Raw genomic sequence first — 13158 nt, forward strand, 5'->3', positions numbered from 1 at the left:
TTCCTTTCTGTCACTAGTTTTAAAGTCTCTTTCATCCTCATTACTCCACAAATCAACCAAACACCTTCTATTAAAGATGTATGTCTAAACAGCTTCCAGCAGAACTTTTTATTTAATGCCCTGGATTAAATACCACCAGATGCAAAAGAGGCACCTCCCACAATGAAATTTCTGCACAATTCCCTTTTTAGAACAACATCAATGAATATAAAGTTCTTCTAAGAACAAGCACTCATTTTAATGGTTGAGAAAATTAAACATAAAAACAACACAGGAAACTTAAAATGACATTGGAAGGATGGATCAGGAATGTGCCTAGGACCAAAGGATGGAAAAACTGCAGAAATCTACCCTCCAAAAGTCTTTGATTCTGGAAAGAACAGTTCCAGTCTCTCCCCTCCTCCTCCCCACCCCCAGATTTTGCCTGATGTCTTGGAGTGTCTAACTGACCCTGATGGGTCAATTAGATGAATCCTATCTTTATGATTATTTATGGAAAACATTTTGTAACCGCTGGGGTCATTTTATTTAAAATCCCCTCTGTACATATACCTCACTCTAATTTGTGTTAATCTTGCTAGGCAGTTTGCTAATAAATAAGCCAATGAACTTCAGTCTGGAGCTAATAAGAGGGAGGTAAATGTTGATCAAGAACTATAAACAGGCATCCTAGATAGTAAAGAAACCAGCATTCAACCGAGAACTGTGGAGCTGCCTAAGGACTGAGGCTAAGGATTAAAGCCACAAGTAGACAGTGGCAAAAGACACCAATCTCCTATTTGAAAGGGGACCACAAGCCCTCTCCTAAAGGCATGAGATGAATGCTTGTTCAAACTTTTCTGCACTTGCCTTTAAGAAGGAACGATCCTTTGACCAATTAAGAAGGAACGATCCTTTGACCAAGGTAGGGGAGGAAGAGGAGAGGATCACTCCTTCTAAGAATTTAAGGAAAAGTGAGAAACCGACTTGTGTCAGTAATGAGGAAGGCTTTAAAAACAGGTAGCGTGGAGGAGGCCATATAGTGAAGGCTACCCTATCCCCCCATGAAGGCAAGGCCAGGTACCTATAAAATGGACAATTCCCAGCTCATGGAGAGTACAGTACTATCTCAATGACGCTCAAGTGGTCCTGGAGAACAGTAGCCAACACTTACATACAAATCCCCCTACGCTGCGGTGGGTGCCAAGGCCCTAACTTATCCCACTGTCCCCTGGCGCCTCTTGCCCCTTACCCTGGCCAGGAGGAAACGAAGAAACTGCTTTGGGCCACCGTGGAGGGCGGAGGGGAGGGGAAGAGGGGGACTGATGAAGGTTTGCCCGGCTCTCCTTACCTTGAATGCCACCGGGAGCGTTTTGTTGCAGCGCCAGTGCGAAGGCAGCACAGAGCACAAGAAGTTGGGGCTGTCAGTGCGGACAAGCTCGGCCGGGTGGTCGGCAATGATCTCCACCATGGTGCGGTTATCGTGCGGACGAAGCCTGGGCACCGCCGCCACCGCCGCCTCCTGGTGTTGCTGTTGCTGCTGCTGTTGCTGCTGCTGCTGCTGTTGCTGTTGCTGCTGCTGCTGGGCTGCCACCACCACCGGGCTAACTTCACTCATCTTTCCGGGCTGCAGGCTGCTGGAAGGGGGGCTGAACCTCCTGCTGGTGCTGGGATCTACGGGAATACGCATCACAACAGCCACAAGTTAGCGAGGTCTGCACGAGGGGACTCGGAAGGGCCGCTCGGAGAGGCGTCGGAGGAGAAAAAGAGAGACGGGGGCAGAGAGAGAGAAAGAGAAAGAGGACGGGAGGGGGGGGGGAGAGGGATGCGGGGAGGACCGGAGAAACCGGCTCCGGTGAAGGGGAGAGCAAGAGGGGCTCGCCGGGGAACTCGCGGTAGGGGGGGGGGGGTGCGCGGCTGAATTGCGGGAGGCGCTTTGGGCGGCCGCGCGGCTTCTTGGCCAAGCGCCGCGGCGAAGTCCCGGCTGCGGCAGAGAGCTGCGGAGCGCGTCTCTTCCTCCCTTTTTCGCTCCGTTCCGCCTCGCGCGCTCGCGCGCTCCCTCTCTCTCCCTCTTGTCTCTCTCTCTCTTCCTCACACCAGCGCGTCTTCCTCCCCCCCCCCGCTACGCGTTTGAGCTGCTTGGTGCCCCCTCCCTCCCCGCTTCTTTCTTTTCTGCTTCCCTTAAGGAGGTGTCCTGAAGGGCTGGAAGGGGCGCGGAGGTTAAAACTGGCGTCCTCGAGCGTTTCTCGTCTCTCCTCCGGGCAGGATTTTATTGGCTGGAAAAGCAGAGTTGCTCGCTGTCCCTTACGAGGGTCTTCGAGCAACCTTCACTATCCCCCTCCCCCCCCCCCCACACACAAACAACTTCCACCCGAGTCGAATAAAACGAAGGTGTGAGGGAACTTTTGGCAGGCTCTCCGCTCGCGAGTTTATTTATTTGGACTTATATGCCGCCCAACTCCCGAAGGACTCTGAGCGGTTTTGTCGCTTTGGGCAGCGCGGGATAAAATTAATTGGGATGAGAGCTTTTTTGTGTTTTGTTTTGTTTAGCAAAAGTCTGCTCTTCGCCCAGAAAAGAGCCGGGGTTCTTTCTTCCACAAAAGCGGCGAGTTCTCCGGGGAGGTGTGTTTAGGAAAGGAAAAGTAGTCAAAAATCATAAGAGGGACAGGAACTTCAGACACAATCTGTCAAGAGAGAGCGAACTTCCGACTGGAGGAACAAACTGCGTGGGACGGAAGCGTGTCTGTCTGTCTGCCTCTGCGCGCGGAGGGGGCGGATTGTCGGGGCGAGTTTCCAAAGTTTTCTGCTTAGGGGCGACTTAGGCGAGGAAGGCGAGCGGCTCTTGGCTTCGGCCAAGCTCTTGGAAAAGTCTAGCAGAAAGAGCCACCGCTTGAAAAAGGATCGCTTCGGGGAATCCAGGCGGGTCCCGAATTGGGTGCGTGTGGGCCGGAGGCTGGGCTTTTCTTAACGATTAGCTGCTTGTGGTTTACACGGACGGGACTCTGCCTGCTATGCTAACGCGTTAGGCTGACGAGAGGCTGCAGCGCCGGAGGCTTAGCGCGGTGCTCCGGCGATTTCCAAAGCAACTCAAGCTTTGCGCGTCCTCGCTTTCCCTCAGCCCCTTTCGGAAAAACCCCACTCCAGGAGCAACGGGAATCTGAGACCCCCGGCTCTCTGTTTTGGAGCGGGGGAGGGCGGGTGGGGAGGGGAGGGGGAAGTCTTCCTATTCCGTTATAAACTTTCTAATCCTTGCATCATAAACTTTAAGATCAACATCTTACTTTGCAAACGACACGCCGCCCCCAGATCCACCCCCGCCGACGACCCATTGTCAACATAGTCCCCCCATTATTCCAACCCCACATCTGGTAGTCGGAAACCTTTCCGAATCAATTTACACTCTTCGGAGGGAGGGCTAAAAAGGCGGACTAGCGCTCGGTTCGCTTTCGACACGCGCACAACCGAAGGCAGAGCTCAGGAAAAGCCTTCGCCTACCCAAGAGTATAACAGGGTAAACGCCGCCCAGTGTAGATAACAACCTATCAAATCGACCCTAATTTCTAAGGTCTGAGTTCGGCTTGATCCCTCAGTCTCCCCGCCAAGAACCGCTGCCGGCAACTCCGTGCGCTCAAAGCGAAGGGATCCGGGGCGAGAAAAAGTCGGGAAGCCGGTGAGGTAGCGCCCCGTGACCACTAACTAGTCACCCTAATACAGTTTCACGAGAGTTGCTGGAGTGTATTTAGCAATGGGAACTTCCTTCCTTCCTTCCTTCCTTCCTTCCTTCCTTCCTTCCTTCCTTCCTTCCTTCCTTCCTTCCTTCCTTCCCGAATTTGGACCCAAGAAAGAGGAGGGGGGAAATCAACAACAACCCCACCCCTTCTATCTTTCATTCCATTTGTCACCAGGAATACTTTTCAAGATAAGAGGAGCACAAAGTAACAGACCTCCTCCCCAGCCACGCTCCCCGTCCATCTCGCTCTGTTTCGCCTGTCGTCGTAAAAACAACAAAAAACTCAAAAATGCGCGTCGCAAAGGGACGGAGGATGGGGTTAGACCTAGGCTAGGCCTCTTCCCCATAGACAAAGTCCCGAAACTCCCCGCTTGGCTTTAGAGCAAGTCACCATTCCGTTAGGAGCGACTTCGTCCAAAGAAGGCAAGATCTTGGGGTGTGTATTTTTTTCTGTTTTTAAATACACCAGCCCATTCTTCCATTACAATTTATCCTCTAGTCTAGATTATATCCAACAAACACCCCTGCTTTCAGATAGGCATATTTCTTTGCTAGAAGATTCTTTTGATCACCAGTAACTCTTAACATCTGTCCATCTTTTGGAAAGCACATTGATAAGGGTTTGGGTTTTTTTTAAGGATCAGAATCTGGTAGAATTATACTGACAAATTCTGTGCAGCCAATTGTAAATGTACAATAGTGAACATTATTCTTGTACTTTTTATCATCACCATTGGGCTCCAATTATAATTACCTAAACAGTTGACATTTGCCATTTCAAGCCTAAACGTTTATTCTTCAACCATAAATCCACTTGATTTATTTAGGATCTGTTGCTAGATATATTACTTATTACTGCATTTGGAATAATTGAGTTGTTGATACCTATTTGGTCATTTAAAATGTTTTAGGACACACCCACCGAATATTTATAAAATTGCATGCACAATTAATAATATTTGTCAGATTTCTATTTGCTTTCTGTAAATCTCATTGAATATAAACTTTCCCTTCTCTGCTGACTAAAAATAAATGTTTAGATGTTTAAGGAAGCTACTGGCAACTAGTGTAAAGAGATACTTAAAATAGACAGCAGTCGTTTCTAATGTGGAAATAATATTTTCCTACCAAATGCCTCCACAGTTTTAGGCTTTTAGTAAAAAAAGATCCTCATTCTTTGGAAAGAAGAAAAAAAAGTCTTCTGCATCCTATAAAACACCACAATTTAGACATTCAGATTATACTCATTTTTATTTTATTCAAGGAATTATAAATCTGAGGCTTAGTTTTTACCTGGGAACTAAAGCTTACTGATTCCAATGGAATTGACTTTCATGATAAAATGATTTAATAGAAGCCATAATATTTATAAAGATAAATGAAGCTTAGAATTCCATAGCTATGATACGATTTGATTTATACAATCTGAATGATCTAGAAAGGCACTAATGTTTTGCCTTTCATCCTCCACATTTTTTTAAAAAATGATCAGAATGCCAGAGTGGATAAGATGCTAAGCAGATAAAAAAAAATTGACAGTGAATTTATGTAATGTGAAACTAATTGCAATCATATTTGAATTGAAACACAAGTGATTTTAATGATTTTCAGAAACAGATGCATCACTATTGTGTTGAAAATAATGGAACTAACTTAGCTACATGTCCTTTATAGGTGACCTTCAATGTATTGAAAGGTTTATTGGCAAAATATAGCATTTTAAAATATAGCATTTAACATAAATGATTTCTAAACTACATTTAATTATATTTAACTTTGTTAATGAAGATTGTGTGTGTGTGTGTTGGGCACGCGGGCCACTAAAATCAAATGGAGACACTGATGAAAATTATAAGAAGTGGTTGGATTTGAACCAGGAAGCTGTCAGCCCAAATAACTATTTAGAATTAAAGCATATTTTGTTAATGAAGGGCACCTAGTACCACACAGCACAATCTATTTAGTGGGGATTGCTGTGGAATCCCACAAAAATAAGCTTCCATCTACAACATTCTGAACTCCCAGGAAGATCTCCCTAGTGACATCATGCAAATTTTATTTTCTCCAATCTCCAACAATGACCTCCATGTTTTTCTACTGATATCTGGGATAGTCAGGTGGCTGCTTACCGGAAGGAGTAGGAGGAAGGAAAACACTATACATATTCAGATAATGCCTTCTTTTCCCAAGACCAAATGTTATGGCCTAGCATATAAGGCAAATTAATGAAGTGTTTAACTAGGTTTCAGTATAACATATTGTTATTGAACAATCTTTATTATTATCTTATTTGCTAAAAACTACAGGTAGTCTCCAATTTAGGACAACAATTGAGACCAAAATTTATGTCGCTATGTCGACATTTGCTAAGTGAGTTTTGCCCTATTTTACAACTTTTCTTGCCACTGTTGTTAAGTGAATCATTGTAGTAATAATTGTAGTTAAGTTAGTAACTTAGTTGTTAAGTGAATCTAGCTTCCCCATTGACTTTGATTATCAGAAGTTCGCAAAAGTTGATCACATGACACTGGAACACTACAACCCTCATAAATATGAACCAAGCATCTGAATTTTGATCACAGAACCTTGGAGTTGCTGCAATGGTCATAACTGTGAAAAACAGTCATAATTTACCTTTTCCAGTGGCGTAACTTTGAACAGACACTAAATGAACTGTTGTAACTACTTTTAGGACTACTTGTATTTAAATATTACAATTTTATGCAACTGCCATTAAAGATAATAGATTATTATATCATCAAGTTAATGCTGATGCCTATTGATCCAATAGATAGATTGTCTCCAGGATGATCTGTTCCTCACCTGGCCATGCACACATCATGCAGTGGTGCATCCATCAATGTTATAACTGAGTTTGCAACAATAGTAACAGAATTGGAAGGGACCTTGAAGGTCATCTAGTCCAGCCCCTTGCTCACGCAGGAGACTTGTATTAGGGATTTGAACCTTCGAACTGCTGTCCTTTCTGATTGACAAGCTCAGTGTCTTAGCCACTGAGCCAACTAGTCAGGCAAATATTCATTTATGTTGTTGCTGAATATCCTTTTTTCCCCCACTTTCATTCCATCTTGCTTAGAACAATTGAGCTTTCAAGGAAGCTGGGTCTTTGTATTATCTATACAAAATACGATAATTTGAGCCTAGTCATTTGAGTCCATTTTCTTCTATGATTTCTTTGTTTGTTTTCTTGGCTATTCATGGTATTCTCAGAAGTCTTCCCCAAATGTCTCACTGAGAAATGGCTTTCTAAAGATCCAGGAGTCCTTGAAACAATGTGGGAGTTCATCTAGAAGTTTAAAGCATATTGACAACTACTCTCTCCCCCACCTTTCTTCAGTGGGATCCTCCTCTGTGTATGTCTTGAGGCAGAAATTCAATCTCTGAATTTTGTGTACAAATATGCATGCTTGGTCTGCCAACTTCATTCAAACTAAGTTTTCATAATGAGATCAAAGTATAAGTTGTCTCTTTTTTTCTTCCTCTGATTAATTGTAGAAGAGTTAAAAGGTGAATGTTATTGAAAAAGGATTATACTACTGTAATGCTTGGGGATTATTTGTGATGTGTACAAAATTGACAAAAGACAAGCCTTACAAATCTCCCTTTCTCAGGAAAGAAATCTTAACTACTGCTTTAATGGAGGTGTGGGTTTTTCTGGAGGTTCAGCAAAAGTTAGGGTTCGGGAGGCCGCTGGGAAGCCCTGCCGCCCGGCTGTCACCTTTTAAAACAGCTGGGGGGCTTCCCAGCGGCCTCCCGAACCCGAACTTCAGGTTTGGCGTTCGGGTTCAGGAGGACGCTGGGAAGCCCCCTGGCTGTTTCAAAAAGCGACAGCCGGACGGCGGGGCTTCGCGGTGGCGGCGGCGGGTTCGTAAGAAGAAAAAAATTCGTAAGAAGAGGCAAAATTTTTCTGAACCCCGGGTTCTTATCTCGGGTTGTTCGTAAGACGAGGGGTTTGTATCATGAGGTACCACTGTATTATAGAATGAGTGTAAATAAGGAGATGTTCAAGAATTACTTTATAGAACAAGTTACACAAGTATTCCTGCACCTGTCTAAATTCCCTTTGTCTTCTGGTCACTATTTACAATGCTGGGAGTTGGCATAATTGCCATCTCTAATATCTGATCAGAATTCTAAAAAAGAGTTAAAAACATCCTTTATAGCAGCAGTGGGCAACCTACAGTCAATCAAAGCATACTAGTAATAACATGTAAGACTGGTATGAAAGATTCATTTCAGATATTAGGACAAATGGCTTTTCAGGATAGGAAAAATCTGTTTGCTCTAATATCTAGAGCGCCGACATGGTCATGGTTAAAATTAGAGTAGGAGATCCAGGTTCCAGCCTACTTTCAGCATGGAAATTCACTAGGTGAATTTGAGAGTAGTTTAATTCAGGGAGAAATTTGAAGGAAAGAGATTTAGCAGCATTGCCTTTAGCTCATGCAGAAAGTGTGGGATATAAATTGAACAAATACCATTGAACAGGAATTTTGGTTACAGTCATTTTGCTGAAAAGTTACCAGTGATAAAAGAGAGAATTCTGGAACCAGATAGGACAATCTTGATTTCCACTATTCTATCCAAAACTAACAGCAGAAGATATTAGGATTTATGGATTCCCCCCACCTCCATGCTGTACTTCCTCACACAGGGAAGAAAACTGAGATGTAGCAGGAGATAAAGGTAAAGGTGAAACAGTTGCCTTTAAACATCAAATGCAGTTATTTCCCTGATGTATCAATGCATTTGTCAAAGGGATTCCAGACATTTAACTACAATAATTTCTCCTGCTTCACAAATATTGAAAGCTGGACGGACTTCCCTTTCTTTATTCAGTCCTTAATTTGTTATTGAAAATTGGAAAAGCCAAGATTTGAAAAATACATGGAACTATGCAAAAGAGATGGGGAGGGCAGCAAAAAAACCCATCTAATGTTCAGACATCTGTTTGGGTGACATTGAGTTTATGGTGCCTTATTCCTTGCAAAATCACAGTTTGGCTTCTTGGGACTAAATGAGACAAAGGAGCATTGCTCCAATTATCTCAATAAAAGCTTGCCTCCAAAAGAAGATGTGTGGGAGGAGGGAAACTGTAGGAAAAAGGTAGAGTCTAATAATTCCTTATCCTCCATCATTCCTACAAAACAATGCCACTTCTGCTGCTGACCCTTTATGTTTCTGCTGGTTCCTCACTTGCATTCCAATGTACCCCAGAGTATGTTGTACTTTTTATTCTGTATGTCTCTTTACTCTTTCAATCCTAGGAAATATCTCCACTGAAGTCTTAACATTTTATCTCTTGTTTTTATCTCATCCAGGTGAGGTAGTGGAAATGCTTGATCAAGGTCTGGTTGCTGTAGTCCTCTGGAAGAGGTTCAGTAATCTGCAGCTCAAACCAGACAAGACAGACATGCTCATTGGTGAGTTATCTACCTGCCCGAGGAGTTTGGTATACGTAGTCTAGAAGGGTTCTTCTCCTCCTAAAGGATCACATTCATAATTTAGGATTGTTGATAGATACTTTTTTGTCTCTCGAGTCACATTAGTACCCTGTGCCAAAGAGTTGCCTCTTACTATTTTGGATGGTACATCAAGTATAGCTCTGTTTAAAAAGAGAGCTTATCTTTAGTGACCTGCATTTTAATAATCTCCCATTAAAATGATTACAATTCATTTTTCAAGGACTGACTTTGAGGATGATTTAGATTAGTTGAATTCATACAAAATATAGTGACCAGAATTGGATATTAGGATATTATCATATAACACCAATATAACATCAGATTTATCATTTATCATTTATTTCCAGGATGAATTCAGCCTGTTGGCATTGACTATACTGTATAACTTTCTTTAGATCTGGGGAATGTGAAGGCCAGCTACTTGCTATGTTGTACACTGACAGAAATTGAGAAGATCAATAAAGGCCTGCTCCAAGCGCTCACACATACAGGCAATGTGAGATAAGGCAAAGACTTGTTGAATGTTTTAAGTAATCACCTCTTGTTTAGCTTTTTTAAAAATTCCTGAATCTTTTCTTTTTTCTTTTTGCATTTCCATTGCTGTGTTGCTTTAATTTATTATTATTTTATTGTCACTTTTATTGCACTTCAAACACTTCTGCTGTAGGACAATGTAATGTTGATTATATCACATGATTATCATTATTACATGATTACCAGATGGTTTACATCCCAGGGTACTGAAGGAGCTGGCAGATGAGATCTCGGAACCACTGAATAAAATATTTTAGAGCTCCTACAGCATGGGGAAACTGCCAGAGGCCTGGAAAAGAGCTGATGTGGTTCTAATCTTCAAAAAGGGGAAAAAGTGGAACCAGGAAACTACAAACCAATCAGCTTGACATCAATACCTGGGAAAATCCTGGAAAAGATAATCAAGCAGCAGATTTGTGAGCATCTGGAAATGAACAAGGTGATTACTAGAAGCCAATATGGGTTTGTTAAAAGGAAATCATGCCAAACTAATCTTATTGCCTTTTAAATTAGTAGATCAAGGAAATGCTGTGGGTAGAATATACTTAGACTTAAGTAAGGCTTTTGATAAACTAGATCACAGCCTACTCCTTGATAAGAGAAAGCAATGTGAGATAGACAATACCACTGTTGGATGGATTTGCGGTGGTTGACCAACCATAACTGTTTGGCATTCTCAATGGAACTACATTGGAGGGTAGCATGTAGTGGGGAACCTCAAGGTTTTGTTTTGGAGACAGTATTCTTCAAAAATCTTCATAAATAAATCTAGATGAGGGGGTAGAAGGAAAGCTCATCAAGTTTGCGAGCTTAGAGAAAATACTAACACTTTGGAAGATAGATGCAGGATTCAGAAGGCTCTTGTCACTTCAGCATTGGGCCCTACCCAATAAGATGTAGTTCAGTGGGAAGAAAAGTAAGCCCTGCATTTAGGCATGAAAAATCAAATGCACATGTACAGAATAGGCAGTACATGACTTTACAATAATGCCTGTGAGAGAGATTTAAGTCTTCTGGTGGATTATCACTTAAGTATAACTCATCAGTATGCCCCAGCTGCCAAAAAAAATGAATGCAGTCATAGGCTCAATTAACAGAGGGATAGCATCGAGATCATGAGAAGTAATATTACTGCCCTAAACTGCATTAGTGTTGGGCACACATGGCATATTGTGTCCAATTCTAGTTCCCATGATACAAAAAAGATAGTGAGGCCCTAGAACACAGGTGTCAAACTCATCACGTCACATTGCCATCATGTGACATTTCATGACTTTTCCTCATTTATGGAGCTGGGGTGGGTGTGGCTTGCATATGATGCCTCTGGCCTGCAGGCTGCCAGTTTGACCCCCTTGCTTTAAAAAAGAGTACAGAGAAGAGCAACAAAGATGGGAGGGAAAGTCTAGAGGCTAAATCATATTCCACCACCCATCAAACATTCCCAGGATTTCAAATCTTCCCACTCTGTAATTGGCAGTACTAATAAGACAATGGCCAGATAAAAGAGTCTGGGCCAAACTCATTGGAAGAGATAAATATGTCTTGTAGGGACATAAGATGCACTCCACCAAATCATCAAGGTAGCAATAAACTAGACACATTAAGGGGAATACCGGTAGGGTAAATAAATTATGTTACAATAGCTAAGGGATTAGTTAAATGGGTCTAATGGCCAATTCATTGTACTTGTCATTGGACTATAACATTGGACTATAACATTGGTGTAGGGTACTGGAGAGAAACATTGACTTTCTGTAAATATCCTGTTGTTTCCCTAATTTTTTCCGCTCCCACCAGGCAAATCATCTATCTTCCTGAATCAGGCATTGTCTTTGCAGTGATACTGGATCCTATCTGGATGGCAGTGATACTGCGGCCCTATCTGGACCAGGAGGCTCTGTTCATGCCCTTATCACTTCATCTCTCGATTATTGCAATGTGCTGTACATGGGGCTACCCTTGAAAAGTGTTCCGAGACTTTAGCTAGTCCAGAATGCGGCCACGCGAGCTGTTGTGGGTGTACTTAGGTACACCCACACCACACCAACACTCTGTGTGCTGCACTAGCTACCAATTGGTCTCCAGTCACAATTCAAGGCGTTGGGTATTACTTATAAAGCCCTACATGGCTCAGGACCAGACTATTTATGGGACCATCTCCTGCCGCATACCTCCCAGGGATCAATTAGATCCCTGGGAGGTATGTCCCTCGACTAAGCAGTGTCAGTTGGTGGTCCCATGGGGGAGGGACTTCTCAGTGGCAGCCCCGGCTCTTTGGAATCAACTACCCCCCAAGATACTCTACTGGCTTTCCAAAAGACCTTGAAAACCTGTTTGAAGTTACAAATGACATTATGATGCTTTTTCACACTTGCAGTTGTTGCAACATCCCTATAGTTATGTGATCAAAATTCAGATGCTTGGCAATTGACTCATATTTATGACAGCTGCAGTGTCCCAGGGTCAGGTATTAACCTTTGGCAATCTTCTTACAAGCAAAGTCAATGAGAAAACCAAATTAACCTTACAACTCTGTTACTAACTTAACCAATGCAATGATTCACTAAATAACTGTGGCAAAATCTTCTAAAATGAGGGGAAATCATTTACCAACTGTCTTGCTTAGCAACAGAAAGTTTAGGCTCAACTGTGGTCTTTAAGTCAAGGACTACCATAGCAATCCTATGCAGCCAAAGTAAAAAGCAAATCATCATCCGAGCAGGAACAGGATGGGATATCCAGCATCTCTGACAATTCTGCTGATCTGTAAACAAGTGGGGTTAACCCACTAACAGCATGAATCCTTTACTGTTTCCTCATCCCATAATGGCATAGATCTCAGCTGTATCTCCCCTTATTGGAAGCACACAGATGTTTTGGATCTCTCCATGGTTATGAAAGTAAATTAATTCATATATCATTGAATTCAATATTGTCCTGAAATTCTTTTCTAGGGAAGAGTTAGAGAGAAGTTTGAAAAACCATTCCATTGTGAACTATCAGCAAAATCATATACAGAATCCAAAAATTCAGTCACTAGTATAACCAAGCTGCCATGCACACAAAATACACTTTGAAACAACTCAGCATGAAAGAATAAGGGAACACAGATCCAAAATTGGGAGTTAAATTTCATTTCAGCCACAGAAAAATATCAATAAGACAGTGCTTAAATAGCTTTCAGCAACGTGTATGGTACTAATTGGAAAACAGTTGCAACAAAATGTAATCATACATTTCTACTACAAAAGTAGTAGCATACAAATCCAATAAATAAATAAAAGTAACCTTACAACAATGAATCAATAGAAGTTCATGTCTATAGTCATCTATTTTGTAGTCTATCAATACTGAGTCACCATAGAGCTCTAACTAAATAAAATGTATTTATTTATCAAATGATTAAAACAATTTATCTCCCTCACAGGA

General features: G+C 42.3%; 1 protein-coding gene and 1 long non-coding RNA gene across 7 annotated transcripts in view; one reads left to right on the top strand and one right to left on the bottom strand.

Moving 5' to 3' along the window:
* RUNX2 (RUNX family transcription factor 2) overlaps nucleotides 1–13158 on the bottom strand; it is a 260435-nt gene that overhangs the window by 187260 nt on the left and 60017 nt on the right. For 2 of the 4 annotated variants that reach the window (XM_070732444.1, XM_070732447.1), the window contains exon 3: nucleotides 1331–1653. In XM_070732444.1, the coding sequence (XP_070588545.1) occupies nucleotides 1331–1653 (323 nt within the window). Of the gene's footprint in view, nucleotides 1–1330; nucleotides 2065–13158 lie in introns of those variants that run through there. The other 2 variants (XM_070732446.1, XM_070732445.1) reach the window with 1 other exon arrangement.
* LOC139156602 (uncharacterized) lies at nucleotides 1575–10821 on the top strand. Of its 3 annotated transcripts, XR_011557345.1 has the most exons (4): nucleotides 1575–1692; nucleotides 9052–9153; nucleotides 9591–9691; nucleotides 9932–10821. It is a non-coding gene; the product is annotated as an uncharacterized lncRNA (long non-coding RNA). The 3 variants fall into 3 exon arrangements; XR_011557344.1 differs by lacking the exon at nucleotides 9932–10821 and having other exon boundaries at nucleotides 9543–9758; XR_011557343.1 differs by lacking the exon at nucleotides 9932–10821 and having other exon boundaries at nucleotides 9591–9758.

The sequence above is a fragment of the Erythrolamprus reginae genome, chromosome 1 (assembly GCF_031021105.1).
Source record: "Erythrolamprus reginae isolate rEryReg1 chromosome 1, rEryReg1.hap1, whole genome shotgun sequence".
NCBI classification, from domain to species: Eukaryota; Metazoa; Chordata; class Lepidosauria; order Squamata; family Dipsadidae; genus Erythrolamprus; species Erythrolamprus reginae.